At 34.8% G+C, this 19539-nt stretch overlaps 1 protein-coding gene across 1 annotated transcript in view; it reads right to left on the bottom strand.

Annotated features, from left to right (window-relative positions):
- Positions 1–620: 620 nt before the first annotated feature.
- Positions 621–19539, bottom strand: part of LOC146998340 (neprilysin-2-like) — a 33449-nt gene continuing 14530 nt past the window's right edge. Inside the window, exons 4-9 of the mRNA XM_085812503.1 lie at positions 17776–17937; positions 13048–13131; positions 9459–9670; positions 6211–6390; positions 785–871; positions 621–638 (exon numbers count right to left, since the gene is read on the bottom strand). Coding sequence (XP_085668629.1) covers positions 621–638; positions 785–871; positions 6211–6390; positions 9459–9670; positions 13048–13131; positions 17776–17937 — 743 coding nt within the window. The remainder of the gene's footprint in view (positions 639–784; positions 872–6210; positions 6391–9458; positions 9671–13047; positions 13132–17775; positions 17938–19539) is intronic.

The raw sequence follows: 19539 nt of genomic DNA, 5'->3' as shown, positions 1-19539 counted from the left end.
AGCCATCAGTGTATACTCTAGTCTGGGTTTCTTAAACCTTTTTTCAGTCGCGACCCTTTTTTATCACTGAGATCTTTTCGCGACCCCCAGGGCCCCATAATATTTACAAAAACTTTGTGGGGCCCCATAAGTTTTGCGCAAATCCAACACATGCGTGAGTGAAACTGTCAATGTTTTCACTTGTACTGTAATATACTATTGCAGTTTTAGGTTACTAACTTTAAGACATAGAACAATGTGAAAACTTTAAATAAGTACGCAGCTTTGCAAGTGCTTCTTTGCAAGTGACAGCAAGGAAAATGAAAGTTTAAATTATAAAAAGAATGCGGCGAAACGTTTTCGTTTTTTTCTTTGTCTGCATTGTCTTATCTCTATCTGTTTTCAGATACACTGTGTAAATACAAGTATATTTGGTAATTGTAAAATTATTATAATAAGTTAAATAAATATCAAAACTGCTTAAAGTTTTGGCGACCCCCTGCTGCAGGTCCCTTGACCCCTCTGGGGGTCGCGACCCATAGTTTAAGAAACCCTGCACTAGTTCATTTAGGTTCAGGGTATTGTTCGTAATAACATACATAAACGGAACTATAATTTTGATTCATTTCTGTACTTAAAGTTCAAAAACCGACTCCCATCTGTGAGCAATAAATAAGTTTTAAAAAAGCAATGATATTTTTAATACCCAAATATTTTTATTTATTTCTACCAGTATGTTTGTATGAAGTTAAGTAATATTTTTTTATTTGACATTACAAGATAGTTTTATAAATTTACAACTTACCTGAGGTAAATCATCTATAAGCTTCTTAACCGTGTATTTGTTATACATGCTAGTAAAGTTCCGTCTTTCTTCTCGTGGCAAAGAAAACTACATAAAATACAAAAATTTAAAAAAAAAATATGTCTTAGATATCAATTAATTATAATTCTGGAATTTTGCTACATAACACATTGAAAACACGAAGAATCGTAAATTTTACTCAAATGATAAATCATAAATCGTTTTCGACACAAAAAATTGCTGCCTTAGTTAAAACAAAACTATTCTGAAGGAAACATTCTGACAGTCTGTATAAAATCAATACAAATACGTGTTAATTAACATATCATTCACCAGATAACCAGCGGCATTCTAAATAAAATTTTCGTTAATTCTCGAAAAGATTATTTTTATATGTGAAACATTATTCTGTTTTTTCAGTCTTATTTTCTAAATATAAATTCCTATACTATAAGCATATATATATAAGCTTTTGCATTAATTAAACCTAATATTAAACCCCTTCTCTTTACTGCCCAACCCGGATAGTGGTTAGCGACGCCTATAAGGTATATTCTCCCTCCTTTCTGCATGCCTAGGTGGTGCAACGGTCGCACACTCGGTGCTTATTCCAGAGGTCCAGGTTCGAGTCCCGGCAAGGACATTGCTCATTTTTCAGGTCTCCTGCTTCCAAAAAACTAATGACTATATACTCTGACTACTGTATGATTGCTGACTGCCAGGGTTCGAATACCGGAGAAGGCATGTTTGTAAATATATAATCCCCATAGTGCTTAGGGGAAATTTAAATTTGCAGCTAGCCGAAAATCCTCTAGAGAGGTTGATTGTAGGGGAAGAGGAGTGGAAGACCGTTACATCCGACACTCTCCCCCGGGGTGCTGTCCATCAAAATTGGGGGGGGGGGTTGAACTGAGCGAAGTCGTACTGTCACCTGTGTGGTGCCCAAGGCTGTTGCCAACGACCGGCGCAATCTTGCACTCCTTGCCGCGATGAATTTCGTGGGCCTTGTTCTTTTAAGAATAATCTGGCTTGCCCAATGAATGCTGTGTCGCGTTTGAGCACATTTTATTATCAACGAATCATTCTCATTAAAATAGATATGTTGTAGTTTTACCATTTAAAAATCTCACCTTTCATATTTTGACTTCGCAGGCACAAATGTTAAATCATTTAGACAGAAACTGAAAAACTCACGTTAAAACTGCCAGTTACATCAGTAACTAACATAAGGATTTTAATTTATATAAATATCGCCATTCAAGACATTGATGATGGGGTTGATAATGGGTGCCATGTTTTCTATTTCTTGTTTATCATCAAAGCTTTTACTTCTCTAAACAGTTCTCTTTTAAGCATAATTACCATTCTTGATATTAATTTCTATTCCATAAATGACTTATCAGATGATCTTTGCAATAGCGGATTTACTAGTTTCACAATGTTGTGGCATCCACGGGAAGGGCTTGTCACATTGGGTGTTTGCAATAGTGTTTGTGAGAATCAACTGTCAAATTATGTTTTTTCGTGAGAAATTTGACACGTATTTGCAATCGACGAGAAAATTTTATTCTAATTTTATGTGCGAAATATTTAAAATTACGGTAATATGCAAGATTATTTCAATATCTCATTAACGGAGTTTAGAAAGAATATGAGGGCATAGCCAATACTCTGAAGAACTTCTTCAAAATATGAAATCTTGTCTTCCCTTTTCAGGAAATATCCCGTTGGCGGATTTTGCAGCTAAAGCTCATTAGTTTACTTTAGAAGTCACTTCCATGGTTTCATGGTTTCCCAATTATTTTATTTGCATCTTTTAACGCTTTTTCCATTGCAAAAGCTATTTTTAAAGTGTCATCTAAACTGATATTATCTTGCTCAAAAATTCTATACAGAATAGCCCTATCTCTAAGCTCACTAACAAATACATCCCGCAACATCGTATTTAACATGTTCTGGTCGTAAGCACACGGTATGGCAAGGAACCTTAACCGCCCAGCACGCGCGTATGCGCAAAATTTACGACAAATTCAGTTTTTAATGCACATTTTTCGTATATCGAAGCTGAGACGTCTGAAGTTGATTTCTATTCCTCCTTGCTACCCTTCCCCACATCATGGAATGTGCCAACAGGAAATCATTTGATTTTTTTTAACTGGGCTTTTGTGCTACGTGACCGTTTTTTCATAATATTTACGACACGCGCGTGGTCGTGTTTTAAAATTCGGAAACTATTATTTTTCTTAAATATTTTGTAATTTTGTGTTAATAATTGCCGTGTATTATTTTAATTTGAATACATTTGGCTCTGTAAATTTTATATCGGTTTTCATGGCAAAAATATATGTGCAACCAGCTGATTTTGCTCGGATTCTTCAAGAAGCATCTGATGAAGAAAAGAAGACATAGAAATCTTTGGATGGGAGAATAATAGCGATTTCCATTCCTTATTTTCTTTTGTTTGTATTTTTTAGAAATAATTAAAAACATTAAAGTTAGTTCAAAGTGCGTTTTTGTAACCAGTAAGAAATAAATTTCCTTGCAGAAGTAAGTAATGCTAAACTTACTTTTTTTCCTAACAAGGTGTTTTCTTTTTTTATTGTCTATACTTGTCTTTGATGAATATTAAAATTAGCTTTGAATTTAAGATATAATTATTAAATAATAAATTTAAAATTTTCTATAATGAAATACAGCACTGCATTCCCATCTCACTAACATAAGAACTTAAAAATAATATACTTATATTTGAATGTGATATCATTTGTATTTTGCAATAATAAGATTAATATTTTATTTCTTAACAAATTTATTATCAATATTCACTCATTTCTGTCGTTTTTCGTGCCAAAAAAGGTAACGGACGTCGTAAAAAATTCGACGCGCCTGTGCTCATGTAAAATTTTTAAGCGAGCGTGCTGGAAGGTTAACTCTGCCATATACATACAGTGTCTCACAAAAGTGATGGGACACTTGTGCTTTACGAAAGGAAACTGTAGTAAAATAAATTAAAAAAACATGTAAAAATTTTTTGTGGGTGTGTTCATACTTAAATTTAGTAACAATTATTACATAACATACATTTTCTCAAAATATTAAAATAGTAATTTAATAAAAATATAATTGTTTAGAACGGAGCAAAAAATGGCTCACATACATGAGTGATGGGACACTTACTTTTCCATCAAATATTTATCCAAAAATTTTACTTCTTAAAATGTTTTAATATTTTGTTGGATTTCCTTTTACTTTTAAAACGTGATTTAATCATCTTGGGATCGATTCGATTAATTTTTTTTGTGATTTCTGGAGTGATTTTACCCCATTCTTCTTGAAGCAATGATTTTAAATGTTGTTTTTGAAGAAATGGTATGTTTGCGAATTCTTGATTCCAATTCTTGCCAAATATTCTCTATGGGATTTAAGTCTGGAGATTGTGGTGGTGTTTTTATTATTTCAGGACAGTTATACAGCAGCCAGAATCTAACTTTCAAAGTAGTGTGCTTGGGTTCATTGTCCTGGTAGAATTTAAAATCGTTATGAAGGGTCAATTTTCGTGCTGAAGATTTCAAATTTTGATTTAAAATGTCAATATACTTGTATTGATCCATTATACTGTCAATAAAAACAAGATTACCAACTCCAGCGGACGACATACACCCCCATACCATAACTCCTTCTCCACCATGTTTTACTGTTGGCACCAAGTTCTGTTTGCGAAATTCTTTCCTGGGTTTTCTCTACACCAAGATTCTACCGTCAGAACCAAATATATTAAATTTACTCTCATCAGCAAGTATAACTTCATTCCAGTAATCAGAGTTCTTATTTATGTTGGATTTTGCGAAAACCAGTCAGAGATTTCTATTCTTTTCACTTACGAAGAATTTTAGCAACTTTAGGAGCACTCATTCTTAGATTTTTTTTTAATACTTTGAACAATAATTCGCTTTATTCCACTGGATAGCTTTGATGGTCGGCCAGGTCTTCTTTTATCCTGAATCATATGATTCTTTTTATATCGTTTAATTATATTGAAAACTGTTGAATGACTCATGTTAACTGTTTCAGCAGTTTTTCTAATAGATTTTTCACGTTCATTATGCAAATTAGTAACTAATTTTCGAATTTCAGGCAAAGTTTCTTTTCGCTTAGCATTCATGGCTGCACAGAGCTAATAAACACAAAAATTCAAAAACAAACTGGAGAGAAAGACTGCAGACGATTTTATAAATTATTGCTAATTGCTTTTGATTAAAAATAAAAACCCAAAAAAATATTTTTTATTGTAGTATGTAGTAGTATCTAATGGTGTCCCATCACTTATGTGAGCCATTTTTTGCTCCGTTCTAAACAACTGAATTTTTATTAAATTATTATTTTAATATTTTGAGAAAATGTATGTTATGTAATAATTGTTACTAAATTTAAGTATGAAACACACCCACAAAAAATTTTTACATGTTTTTTTAATTTATTTTATTACAGTTTCCTTTTGTAAAGCACAAGTGTCCCATCACTTTTGTGAGACACTGTACTAATTGTTTCCCCCTCGTACTGCTTTCGATTTAGAAATACATGTCCGGTAGGAATTATAAGTGGCTTAGGATTTAAATGATTTCTTAATGTTGTTTTAACAAATCATAATCCTTATCGGAAAGATTATCAGAAGCTAGCAAGTTTGTTAAGAGACTATACACTTTTCCGGACAAACTAGAAATCAATACTTTCCCACGCTTATCCTGTGAAACATTTTGTATGTCTAAATAACTTTCGAATCTCTCTAGGAACGAATCAAACTGTTCTTCGTGTTCATTATATTTTTCCAACTGAACCAAAAGCCTATAAATTAGGAAGTTCGCCGAGTGAATTATCCTCTGCGCAAACTGAAAAAAAAAAAAAAAAAAAAAAAATGCGTGAAGATAAATGCTTGAATCTCTCCTTAAATTTCGCACCAAAGTTTACAGTTTTTAATTCAGGCGTAATTTGTGTCGTAGAATCGATATATGGGAAAACATTGGCATGTCATCTTAGAAAAAGTCCGATTTTGTGTTAATATACAATGCTATACATAAATATAATCTATATCTTAAGTCACCCTTTGGAGACATGAAGAACGCAATTTGAATTTCATCAATCGGCCCAGTAGTAGAACGGGAGATATAGAACTGTTCGAATTGCTTTTTTCGCAGTGTATATGTTGTCTTATTAATTGCTGCTTGTATGATGAAATTTCGCTGATATAATATCATGATATACATTAAATCATATTACGGTCTGACATATTACAGTCTGACATCAAGCCATCACGTCAGGTCTGATATCCGACTGCATATTATTGTCTGACATCATATCTCATAAAAAAATGTTATCGGATTAGACAAATCAATGGATTTAATATAAAATGAAGATACGACTGCACTTACATTGGCGAGCGTGATTTCGAACTTTAACGCTTCTTTTAGTTCTTTTTTGGAGGAACGTTTTTTTGCACCCAACTTGCGTGCTGCTTTTACCATCAATTTGAAATAAGCAGCCACCGCGGGATCATTCAATCCTTGCATCAGAAACCTACGATCTGGCATGCCTAAGGATGGTTGGTCCAGCTTGAAAATGGAATAAAAAACATTTTTTTTAGAATTCTGATAACATAAGGTGCTTCAATCCCAATTTTGGGTTCATGTTACGAACGTATTTGTAATGTATTATGTATTTATGTGTATTTGTACGTATTTGTTAAATACGTGGTAAGCGTTTTCGAACTACAAATGCTTGTATAAGCCCAATTTTTATATTTACTTTTAAAAGGTAAGGTGTGTCGTTTTCTGTAAGAAACCTTTCAAAAATTCATTTTTTTTTTTAGTCAAAATTTACCTAGACTTGCAAATTTTCATAAATTATCCTATACTGTTTAAAGTTTGCAACAACCTGCGTCATGTAGCAATAATTCTTCTTAACGGAATAATGCGGAAAACTGTTCAGATTGGTTCCCTAAGCACATCCAGATGCAAGGGGGCTACGATCTTAATGCGCTAGGTAAATTAATATAGAAAGAATTAGTCTGGTAATTTCCTATATATTAATTCCTAGTAATTACACGATGTTTAATAATAATATCATATCTCTCTTTCATTTTTGAAGACTTACTCTAATAAATTCCCTGAATTATTGCTATTGCCACTTTATCGCTTGTATTTACCCTTCTTGACCTAGTATACAATCTAGGGTACACAGTTTTCGTAATTAAACGGATGATTGAAACCTTTCCTCTGCAACGGATCTTAATAGAAATCGAAATATTTGAAGAAAAAGGATACTAGTTCATTCATCGTATTAAATTCATTTAATGTTATTTAAACGATTCATTTTTAAACTACAACGTTTATTCACTAAGCTGTCAATATTTTTGTCCTATAGTAGAAATAATTTAAATTTAACAGAAAATTTTGATACTGAACCGTATTCTGTTCTTCGCTTTACTATACAGGGTGCGTCAGAAAAATGTATACTCAGTTTGAATTGTCATAAAAAATTTAATTTTTAACCGAGGAGATTATGTTTCTGGAAAACGTAGGGCTATAGTGAAACATGAAAAATAAGTATACTTTCTGGTCAAACTGAATTTCCGAATTGTGTTTAAGTAAATGTTCCAAATGGCGGTCTTAAACATCGATTCATTTTTCAGTAGGAATCAGGACTGATGCCGTACTTCGCACCAAAGTGTCCAATGGAATTTCTGTGCACATCGATTGAATCTTATCCCAAGTCTGTCAATGTTATCTGCTTTACGACGGTACACTTCATCTTTGACTGTGCCACATAAAATAATCGAGCGGCGTAAGGTCTGGAGAGCGCGCAGGAAACTCGATTGGTCCTCTGCGTCCTGTCCACTGGCCTGGTACATTTTGATCCAGGTATTCTTGCACATCCTTGTGATAGTGCGAAGAGGTGTTTTATTACGAACAAGAGTTCGTAATAAAACATGTCATTATTGCACATTACAGAATATCAGGAAAATGGAATTAGCAAGCATTGTCAGGTCTTTTGCTCCAATTACATAACATTCAAAACGGAAAGATACAATGATTATACTAGGAGACAAACCACACGACACCTTCGACCCAGGCAAATTCATAGCCTTTTTAAAAGTAATGTGAGGATTATCTTCAATCCAGTTCACATAATTATTCCTATTGACAATTCTATTAAGATTAAATTGCGCTTCATCCGGCGAAATAATGTTACCCATAAATCCCGGCTCACGTGTAACCATCACCTGAAGGCATTCACAAAATTGGAACCGAACTCCATCGTTATGTGTCGTAAACCACGTAACATTGACACACTTTGGGATACAATTCAAGCGATGTGCATAGAAATCCCATTGGACATTTTGGTGCAAAGTACGACATCAGTTGTGATTCGTACTCAGAAATGTATCGATGCTAAAGATTACCGTTTGAACATTTACTTTAAACACCATTTAGAACATTCAATTTGACCAGAAAGTACACTTACGTTTCAAATTGGAGTACAATCTTACTATTCCAAGAAATTTAACATTGTAGGTTCGAAAATAAATTTTCTATGAGAGTTCAAAGTGTGTATACATTTTTTCTGATGCACCCGGTAGACTGTAGTTTGTTCATTAAGCTATCAATGTTTTTTTTTCCTGCAGGAGAAATGTTTTAAGTGTAACAGAAAATTTTGATATCGGATCGTATTTTAAAGACTATTAATTATATATTTAGCAAACATTTTTTTACTCAAAACCAAAAGAAAAAAGACATTTTTCTGAACAATGCTAAACAAAATTTTTCACTTCCTAACCACACAACAATTTCAAATAAAATAAAATATAAGAATCAATTTTTACGAAGTAAACTAAACAAGTAATATTAACTTGTTGTTTATTTTATCAAAACTAAACACAGAAAGCATTTTATTCATATCAAATAAAAATATATTCTGATTCTATAAATTAAACGTAAATCAAAACGTTATTTTTGGATGCGTAGAATAAGTTAAGAAATATATGCACATCGATTCCTACATCCCCGCTAATAAATATTTAAAGACTAATTATTGACCAAACAACTTTGTCAAGTGATAATGTTTTAAACATTAATCTAAATTTATTTACTTGCCATTTGGCAAGTATAGTGCCGTATTATAGTGTTATCTTATACTGTTTAATCAAAAGAAAAAACATTAAATGTAAATAAATTGTCTTAGCTTCGAAACTTCGAAATGAGACTTGTCTTATCTTCGAAATGAGACTTGACTTCACTCTGACTTGCTTGTCTACTTGAATTTGAACTAAGAATATTCAGCTTATCTATCTGAGCAAAAACAAATTATAATTCTACTATTCGTTTTCGAAAGCTATTTATAAAACCACAAAACAATCCCAACACTTGTGGCGCGTATAGCTAGAATTCAAATAAAACAGATAAATGTACAGTGATTTTCTGAAGTCCAGACATTTTCTACAATCAACTATTCTAACATTATATTTGATGTTATTATTATCTTCAATCTCATTAATAATTTATTCTTGGCATTGTTTTCTCTTCTCAGTGATGAATTTGTTCTCCACGTTAGTTATATAGTTAACAAGATTTGGCAATGTATGATGTTATAAATTTGGCAATGTAAGTTCCCATCATATTACCTTTATGATGAGAGCTGTGTTGTTCCTGTCGTCCTTCCCAACGGATAACCTCATTAGAATGTTGTGACTGTAACCCATTCTGCTCATCAAGCTCACTGTATCCATCCAATCGAAGGAGGTTTCATTCCAGTTACTTCCTTCCACCACCGGCCAACCTCCAAGATCTCTCAAAATCTCCTTCAGAGGTTCGCTGCCATCCCGCTCGATGCGTTCTGCTTGCATAAATTGTTAAGTGAGTAGGGATGGAAGAAAATATCATAAATTATATACGAATAAATTGGTGTAATACAAAAACAATTCGAAAAATAATCTCCTTTGTGACATAACGCTAGTAGTTGTGAGCGGACAGCAAACGTTGTTACATCCAACAATCTCTATTTCAGTAAGCTCTCTGCTACCCTAGTGCGAGTGTCTTACTGCTGAGCATGTGCTGATTATAACATCACAAAATGTGCATTGCTATTGAAAATTCCACCAAATACTAGTAAGAGGAGTAATGGATTTCTTTGCCAAAACAACTGTCAGCAGCAACTGTCATTCATCGTGACATGTGTGTCGTATACGGGCCAAATATTATGAGTGAATGTGTAAGGCCTCAGTGTATGAGATTTTTCAAAGGAAACATTCATGAATAACAAACATTCATGAATAACCAAGGAATGAGTGGGGGTCTTTCTGAGTGATGACAAATTGATTGACAACGAAATCCGCCAGATCCGTCAATTCACAGCCCCGGAAATTTCACAACAATATCCGATCATTTCTCGGACTGTTTTGTACGATGTAGTCATCGGAAAATTAGACTACCAGAAGTTCTGTGCTCGATGGGTACAAAACATTTTCACGGTGAGCCACAAAACCAATGGAAGGGGCGCTGCCTTAGACATTATTACCGGGTACCATAAGGAAAGGGAAGGGCTTGTCAACAGAACTGTGACTGGTAACGAGACTTGAGTAACGCATGTGAATCCTAAGACAAAACAACAGCCAATGAGATGGGGCCATACCGGTTCTTCAAACCAGTAGAAGATCGCCTGTCGAAATGTGTCAGCGAGGAACGGTATGGTCACCACGTTTTGGAATGCTAATGGAATCTTGCTCGTCGAATTCATGGAAAGTGGCAAGGCAATCAATTCTAAAGTGTACTGTAACACTTCGAGAAAACTGAAAATGCCACCCAGAAAAAATGTCGCGACCTGCGGACACCTAGGATTGTGTTACTGCATGATAACGCTCGATCTCACAATGCTCATCGAACGCAAGATCTTATGCACCAATTCAAATGGGACAAGTATCAGCATCCCCCCTACAGCTCAGACATCTTCCTTCTAATTACAATCGGTTTCCTACAATGAAAAGTGGCTTGGGACATAGCATTTCACTTACTATGAGGAACCTCAAGCTGTTCACAAGTTAAAGTTTCAGGCGGCGGAGTTTTATGCAGAAGAGATTGGTAAGTTCGTAAAACGTTATGAAAAGGTGCTTAAATAAATATGGTGAGTAGGTTGAAAAATAGACGACAGCTGTACCTTTAAAAGATGTAAATAAAATATATTTTGAATCTATGTTGAATTTTTATTTACAGCAGAAGGGAGGTTATAGTTTTCGAATTGTCCCTCGTATTTAATTTCACTTCGCGTTTGTAAATACTTCTTGTATACACGCATTTTATTTGTTATTTTCTGTCTTGAATGTTATCTGTCCGTTCTCTGTTTCAGATGCAATGAATTAAGTCGGTAATTGGATATAAACATACCAAGTACTCTAATTAATGAAGATGTGAAACGAACATTTGTTAAGATCGCACTTAAGAGTTCAAATTAATGGTTAGATATTATTTCGGGTAGAAGTTCTCAAAGCACGAAGGCAGCTTTCTGTTGCTTCGTCGCTTTCTTAAATACATTTCTGAATGAAGATATAATTTTGGACACATAAGTTTTAATTTTTGGCGTATAGCTTCTCAAATTCCTCTTCTTATTATTTTAATTTTTGAAGTAGCTTTATTTAATACGCTGTTCAATTCTGGAAATAAAAAATTAGTTTTCACAGAAGCGAATGTTCTGTAAACTAAAAGTTTTCTTCTATAGTAGTTGGTGTTCTGTAAAGCAAAAAAAAGCGTTTTTGTAGCAGAAAAATAATTCCTAAAGTATCGAAGGCATTTGAGAAATATAGTTCCTTTTAAAAGGTAACAAACTGTAAAATTACACAAAATACTTTGCAAAGATATGAGATGTTGATGAAATAAGAATACTTTCTACACTACGACTTTTAGCCACGCGTGAAATTTTTGCGTAATTGCCATGATAGCTTCAAATGATCATACGGCTTATCAAATAGAAGAGGAATTCTAATTTCTAAGTTCTGCTTAGTGAGATTCGTTTATTGGAAATTACGAGGATTAGAATACGCTATACTTAAGCTATTGAATGAATACTGATCTATAAAGTTGTAAATTAAGACGTAAAGCAATAAACAAGATAGGAAATTTAAATTTGATAATGGATATTTTTTATTGTTTATTACCTCATAGAATGGAGGGCATAGCATAACCAACAGACAAACATTACTACTCAGTACTGTACAGCTTATGTGGCTTAAAATTTCCTACTTTATCAGAATGCCGATTAACCCTTTCCGGCACGCTACCTTTTAAAGTCGGAGTTTTGATAAAAAAAAAAAAAAAAAAAAAAAGGTAGGCAGTCTAAGTAGGCCTATAGGAGTACACAAGTAAAATTTTGTAAAGATAGCACTTATCGTTTTAATTCTGTGGATGTACCCAAAGTGGCACACTGATTGAATAGAGCTTCGGAAAGAGTGCTGAAACGAGCATTGTTGTCAATTAACTGACCGATGAGATGCGGAGAAACAAATAATACAGACTCTAAATTGTCCTAGATTATCGGTGAGCCCGGTCTGGGCACACCTAGGGTTCGCCGTTTGATTTTAGACAAGATTTCAAGGTAAAAATTTAAAACTAATATAAAATAAGGAGATTAGTATACAGCCAAAAAAATAACATAGAAATTTCTTTTCAAACAATTCCTTTTATACCCTAAAATAAATCTGGAAGATTTCTTTGAAAAATGTGGGTCTTAAAAAACTAAACATGGCTAAAATATATGGACTGGTTTTTGTTTGCTGCCATCTACTATAAATAAAAAAGGTTCAGAGTAACCTATAGTAACCTATAAATCCTTTTTCATTCAAGTTTTCTGTGGGTACAGGAGAACATTTTTAGGTGTGTCCAGACCGGACACACTGTGCCACAAAGGGTTAAAGTCCCTTTACGCAATATAAAGACTTCTTTACTTAAAATATTTTTCGATTCTGTTGTTGAAGTTCTTCCTGTCACAGTACTGCTTTCTTAAGAGAAGAAGTTTAGCATTTTATTGTAAATATGATACAAAGACAATCATACATTATTTTAAAATATGATAAATTTTAAACTTTCGGTGTTTTATGCTTTACACATTCTTTATTCTTTGTGAATTTATTCTTTCATCATTATGTTTCAAATGTTGATAGATAACAGAAAATAACGGTCAAGTTCCCCCAGTAATTGATAAAATGATAAAAAAAATGGACTTACCAATACACATACAGGAATCATACATTCCTTTTATCATGGTTATAAAATCAGGTTCGTTTTCTATTGTTTCTCTTTCTAAGAGATCTGGAAATTAAAAAGAAAGGGTATTAATGTAACTGTGGGTGCATTATAAGGTCTTTCTCCAGACTTCTTAGCATGCCTTCGAGGTTTAGTGGTCAGCACGAACGGCCGATAACCGAGAGGTCCGTGGTTCGAATCCCGGTGAGGACAATGGTCATTTTCCCTTTCACATGCTTTCAAAAAATACCTAATATCTCTACAGTGGTGCCTGAACTAAAAAAGATGGTGGAAGATGATCCTCCAACACCAGGATTTGGCAACTGGGTCCCCTAATCCCCAGTCGCCCTTTAAAAGAAGGAGTATCTCTCAACTTCTTAGCATGCTTTCGTGGTGTAGAGGTCAACACGCTCGGCGCGTATTCGAGAGGTCCGTGTTTCGAGTCCGGGGGAAGGCATTGCCCATTTTTCTTGTCTTCTGCTTCGAAATAATCTAATGTCTCTAGAGCATTATTGCGTTTTGGTTTTCAAGTAATATAATTAACATTAGAAACGATAATCAAATGTTGAAGGATCGATCTAAGGAATTCAATAGCAAAATACATCATGTACACTCTTCACAAAAAATGACAGTTCTGTATCTCTCGTTCTACTTAACTTATTGACGAAATTTAACTTGCGTTTTTCATGTTTCGTAGATGCGATTTAGAATACGTATTACATATATATATATATATATATATAGCGATGTTCTAACATAGGTATGTTGACACAAAATTGAATTCTTTTCTGAAATAACATACTGACTTTTTCTATATTTTTTTAATTTATCCACTTTCATTATCTTCTTAAAAAATCTTTTTTTTTTCCTCTTAAAATCCTACATGTGAAAGTGAAGGAGCTATTTGCTTACGGGTTTCGTGATTTCCCCATCTATAACTTGGAGGATTCTAGCAGAAAGATAATACTTTACAAGATGGTACGTTCAACCTTGTTCTGATTTCAGAAATTCAAGCTAGAAATCTGTTTTCCCGTAATCACTTATGATCACAGGTGGCCATATTGGTCATACTACTCAAGCATGGATGGAAGATTGCGTTTAATATTATTCGAAATGATGCTGACTTTTGTTAGTATTAAGTATAACCAATAACAAAGATGTTATCCACCGAAGAACAAAAGGTGCTATCGTTCTCATACTCTTGTGAAATGAAGCAGCCGTCCTTCACTTTTGAAATGAAGGGTCATATACATCTCTTGAACTGAGGTCAACTGATATTTTTACTAAAAAATTTCATGAAATAACATGTATGCAGAGAACAACGCCAATGGCAATCTGAAAAGTGATATACAATTTTTAATCATTCTCAATGATTCCTTTAAACGAAATGCTAATATTGTGCAAAAGTTTGAGCTGTTTTTTAAGTGGTACTGAATGAATGACGGCTGCTACATTCAGCAAGAATTAGTAAGGATTTTAAGGTCTTTTAACTGAGCGCTATTTGTATAACATTACTCCCCTTTAAATGTTTACATAATCAGTTTTCTTAACTCTCTTCCTAATTTCCCTGATTCGAATTCTTAAACTTTTCTCGGATTCGCGACTTGCTTTGGGATGAGGAAACCACTACTCAGTGATTCGCCCGATTAACTCGTCGTCTTCAAGCGCTTGACATATGATTAGCCAGAGAGTTAGATGCAAATGCAGTAGGGTCCCATAAAATAGACTCCCGATATCTCGACATTCCGTATGATTCAACAACGTTTTAAGCCAAACATAGCAAATATTACATACAGTACATATAATTATTATTTATGCGTATGTCTTTCGTATTCTGCTGAAAGATTTGAGTGTTGTTTTTCTGTGAGTTTTACCATTTCCGCATTGTGCCATTCATTCTTGGAACTGATGTTGTAATACTTGGCAAAGCTCTTCACTTCTTTCGAAGATACTAAAAAAGTCACTTAGCGGCTAGCCACTGGCTCACATTCCTTTCTATTGTATCTTCACTTCTTTCGAAGATACTAAAAAAAGTCACTTAGCGGCTAGCCACTGGCTCACATTCCTTTCTATTGTTTAGGCAGATAGCCCTAGTGTGCTTTGCCATAATTAAATACACCACACACCTTTCTATTGTTGCGAAACGTTAGAAGACTTCACCGGTTCACACCGGTTAATTGTGGATATCGTTCCTCAGATTACATCTATGCGTATAAGTGCTATATATTTTTGTGAACTTTTGATATTCTGTGAAGTTAAATTAGTGTTTGAAAAGAAAACAAACTAACATGACAATGAAAAGGAAACTAGATACATTAATGGACAGTGGAAATGAAACTAGATGCCAATATGTTTAGTGTTTTAAAGAAGACTGGGCAAAGGGGAAAGTTTAAACAAAACTAATATGGATTTAGGTGTTAGACGGACTATTTTGATAGGGTGGTCTTGGTGTGTGAAAAGAGTACGTACGAATAGTTTATAGGAAAGAAAAAGCATGAAAAGTGGTGAATACTAAAAAGTGAACGAGGCGCTTTATTTGTAGTTCAGGCAGTAAAGTGAAAAGGGAACACCCATTTCAGGGCCAATTTTACAAGAGAAAGCTCTAAAATTTTATGATGAGTTTCAAGAAGGCGAGCCTAGATGTACTGCTAGTGCTGGCTGGCTCGACAGATGAAAAAAGCGGTACAATCAGGCAGTTAAACGTTTGTGGGGGGGGACTATCTGCTAGTTTGAAAAATGTTTTAATATTCAAGGATAATTTCCGCAAACTAATTGAAAAGGACGTTATATCTGGAGATGAAATTTATAACTGTGATCAGACCGGTCTGAGTTTTCGTATGCTACCTTTCGAAAATGCTGACATCCAGGAAAGAAAAATCAGCAACTGGCTACAAAAGAAGAGTCACAATCATGCCCTGAGAAATGCAACAGGAAACCATAAGCTCAAACCATAAGCCATAAGTTTATAGGCAAATCAAAAAATCCCCGGGTGTTTAAAAAAGTACACTATTGGCAACGAACGCAACTATGATCTCCCTGTTTGGTACCGTAAACTGTCAAACGCATGGATGAATGGAGCAAAATTTAATGACGAGTTTCATCAGTGGAAACGTTTTTAAAATAAAAAAATATACCAAGGAAGAAGATTCTCGTTCTAGACAATGCCTAATCCCTTTCTGGTGAAACAAAATTACTAGACTAAGATATTCGAGTCTTCTCACTCCTAACGAAACTTCAGTGTGTCAGCCGATGTACCAGGGCGTTTTGGAGGCATTGAAGAAAATATAGAGACGTAAACTTCTTTCATCTTTTGTTCTAGCCATGGAGGAAGGGTATAATATGATCGAGAAACTGAAAAGAATAGATATATTGGATGTCGTTTAATGGATAGCTCACTCCTGGAGTGAAATCGAGCAGATAAGCCTCGTTTGTTCCTGAAGAAAGTTGTTGGACCATTCAGGAATCTAATTTTACGAAAGCAAAGAAAAGCCAGAAAATTGTGAAATAGCTGAGTTATTTAAGAAACTTCCAGGCTGTGAAGAAGTTCTTGATGGTGATATTAAAGAACGGATAGGACAAGATGAAAACTGGGAAAGTTTAGGGTATGCAGAAATAGTTGCACTGATGAAAGATAATGTGGACAGAAATGAAGATGAATCAGAAAAAGAAAGTTTGAAGGCAACGGAAAAGCTAAAATGATGATCCATAGTGAAGGACTGAAGCCCATAGGTAAGGCCGCTGAAGGGATGCTCTGTTACATGGAGGAACAAAGTGCCTTTCGTACGAACATTTTATTCCTCCTTCGCCCACAGGATGAAGCAGCACGACGACGTAATGAGTGTGAGAGAAAATCTACCGTTACGCGATATTTTTCTATCAAGAACTACTAATAATTTTTCTTCATATTTGTACATAAGTTTTTTACTCAATTGTCTTAGGGTATTTAATAACTTAGGGTAATTGTTCTTTTTATGACTCCTATTGTACTAGAACTTAACATAAAAATTAACATTAACTTAATTGTATGCTGTACGTTTCCGTGTCCAATATTGCGCTACAAATGTCTAGAGTAATTTACAGTTAAATATTAGAAATTCTGAAGAACCCACCCCTTATTCGGTAAAACTCGACAGTCTCTCAGTCCACATTATGACGAGTTTGTGGGACTCTATTGTACTTTCAATTTTCGCTGAAAAGCATATTTTCCTTCCGCTATCAAAGCGGCCTCTTAGCAATAGGCGCTGCAAAAGAAGTAACAACCATAATTTTCAACTTCGGGGTTCTATTGAAGAACAAAATTTCCCCACCCTGTTTCTTATGCTTGCGATGCTTTAGAGTCATACCGTAGGACTGCGGTTTAACACATTAGCTTTCCTACTTCGCAGAGAGGGAGAATTCCGTGTTAAGTTGGAAAGCTAACTATATCTAAAGCGAAAGACAAAATGTTTCACAACGGTTTTTACTGAGCTTGTGATACATTTTCGTTATTTGCTGCATTTTGAAATACGTTATGTATGAAATGCGAGTAAGTTTCTCTGTTGTATAATTCCTCTTTTTCTACAAAATATCGATTTCTTTAATAAACGAAATCCCACAGTTCTTAATTCTTTAAAGATTATTACAAGTTTCTAATATGGATTGAGTCTCCTCAAGCTTATGGAGGGTCTCTGAAATCAGATCGATATTAATAAATTTAAATTGTTTACTTACTTTTGATTCTAAGGTTTAGTTCATGCCGAAGTTTGGAAATAACGGAAACATCGCTTTTGTCTTCGGAGAGAAAGTGCTTGTCTAACCAACCACCACAGACGAATTGATAGAAGTCATCGCAAGGCTGAGTAGTAACATCCAAGCTGGACAATATATTGGCAGCTGATAGGTTATTAGAGAAGTACACGTTATTGGCCGCATATCTAACGTTACCAATGCTAAATTCAATTTAAAGTTTTATGTTAAAAAAATTAAAATTATAAAGTTTAGAAATATAAAAAATGAAGAAGATTCCATTGTAAATTTCACAAACCGAAAACATGAAGCAGATAACATTCATGTCATAGGAATTTATTCTAAAGGTTTTGTTAGATATACACTGGTTTCTAAAAATGAAAGAAACATAACAAAAATAGCGATGTTGTTTGACTTCTGAATTAGTAGCGATAACTCGTTCAAAAATAAGTCTATCCGTATAAAATTTGAATATATTGTCAAATAAAAGTTTCTGAGTATAACTGCAATTTGCAAATTAGTGGCGGTGCAGTCGGAAAACGTCATCTACAAGGAGCATAAAATTGCATGTTTGAGAGCAAGCCTACGAATTTCGCTGTGATACTGAGATATATATGGAATAGCCATGCCGTAGCAATGACCTCCAGAAATCATTTATTAGAAGAACTGCGAGAGAGAGCTATAGCGAGACTAGAGGCAGCATAAAGTCAGATAGAAGTGACCAGATGGTTAAATGGCAATCCTTCTGTGGTTCATAAACTTTGACAACACTTTATAACCACAGATTCAGGATCCCAAAGGTATAGCCAAGGACGGCCAACCGCCACGACCAGTGCCAATGACCGATATGTTTTGCAATGCGCACGAAGGAATTGAAACATTACTCCGACTCAACTCAGATCCTCCCTTGCTGAAGCTACCGGCATGTTGTTGTTAACATCAACCGTGCGCTGAAGGCTTCACGAAGGGTGTCTGTACGCGAGGCGAGCAGCCATTTGCGTGCCGCTCACTTCATATCATAGAAGGGAAAATTTGAGATTGGCACGTCAGTATATCCACTAGACGGCTGATCAGTGGTCAATATGTCCACTAGACGGCTGATCAGTGTATCATTCTTTACAGGGTGCAGATTTAGCCTCCAGGGCGATAGTAGGCGTTAATTGATTTGGAGAGAACATGGTGCCCGTTATCCACCATCAAACATCCATGAAAGAGATGCATATGTAGGAGGTGGTGTCTGTGTCCGGGGTGGTATCTCTTTAGGTTGAACGCACAGACCTCCCTACCTTTCCACTTGAAATTTATGTGCTCCCTTATGCCGTGGTAATACGGGTCTTTCTAATGACGTGGTCCTGCTACAGGACGACATCGCTGGACTGCAGACAGCTCGCATCCTAGATGATTGTCTTTAGCAGCAAAAAATTCAGTGCATGGAGTGGCCAGCTCATTCACCTGACCTCAATCTTATGACGTACAGCTGCCTCAGTCCTCTACTTCAGACCCTTGCCATGGTTGCAACTTCTTTGCAAGAGCAATAATTAACAGCATCACATATCGTTGTATGTGCTGTATTGCTTCTAGGGAAGCTCATACTCCATATTAAGTGTTGTCTTAAAATTAGGCAAAACTTCAGCTACCTCGTATTTTGCGTAGAATTTAATTAAAACTCTATCGTCCATTTTGAGAGCGAATAGGTGCAGTTTCTTCTTCGTCGGGAACAGAAACAAAAAAAAAAAAAAAAAAAAAAAA

The sequence above is a fragment of the Stegodyphus dumicola genome, chromosome 3 (genome assembly GCF_044657685.1).
Source record: "Stegodyphus dumicola isolate Sdum_Otavi_A_Nest chromosome 3, ASM4465768v1".
In the NCBI taxonomy this organism is placed as follows: domain Eukaryota; kingdom Metazoa; phylum Arthropoda; class Arachnida; order Araneae; family Eresidae; genus Stegodyphus; species Stegodyphus dumicola.
This window is presented reverse-complemented; position numbering and strand designations above follow the sequence as displayed.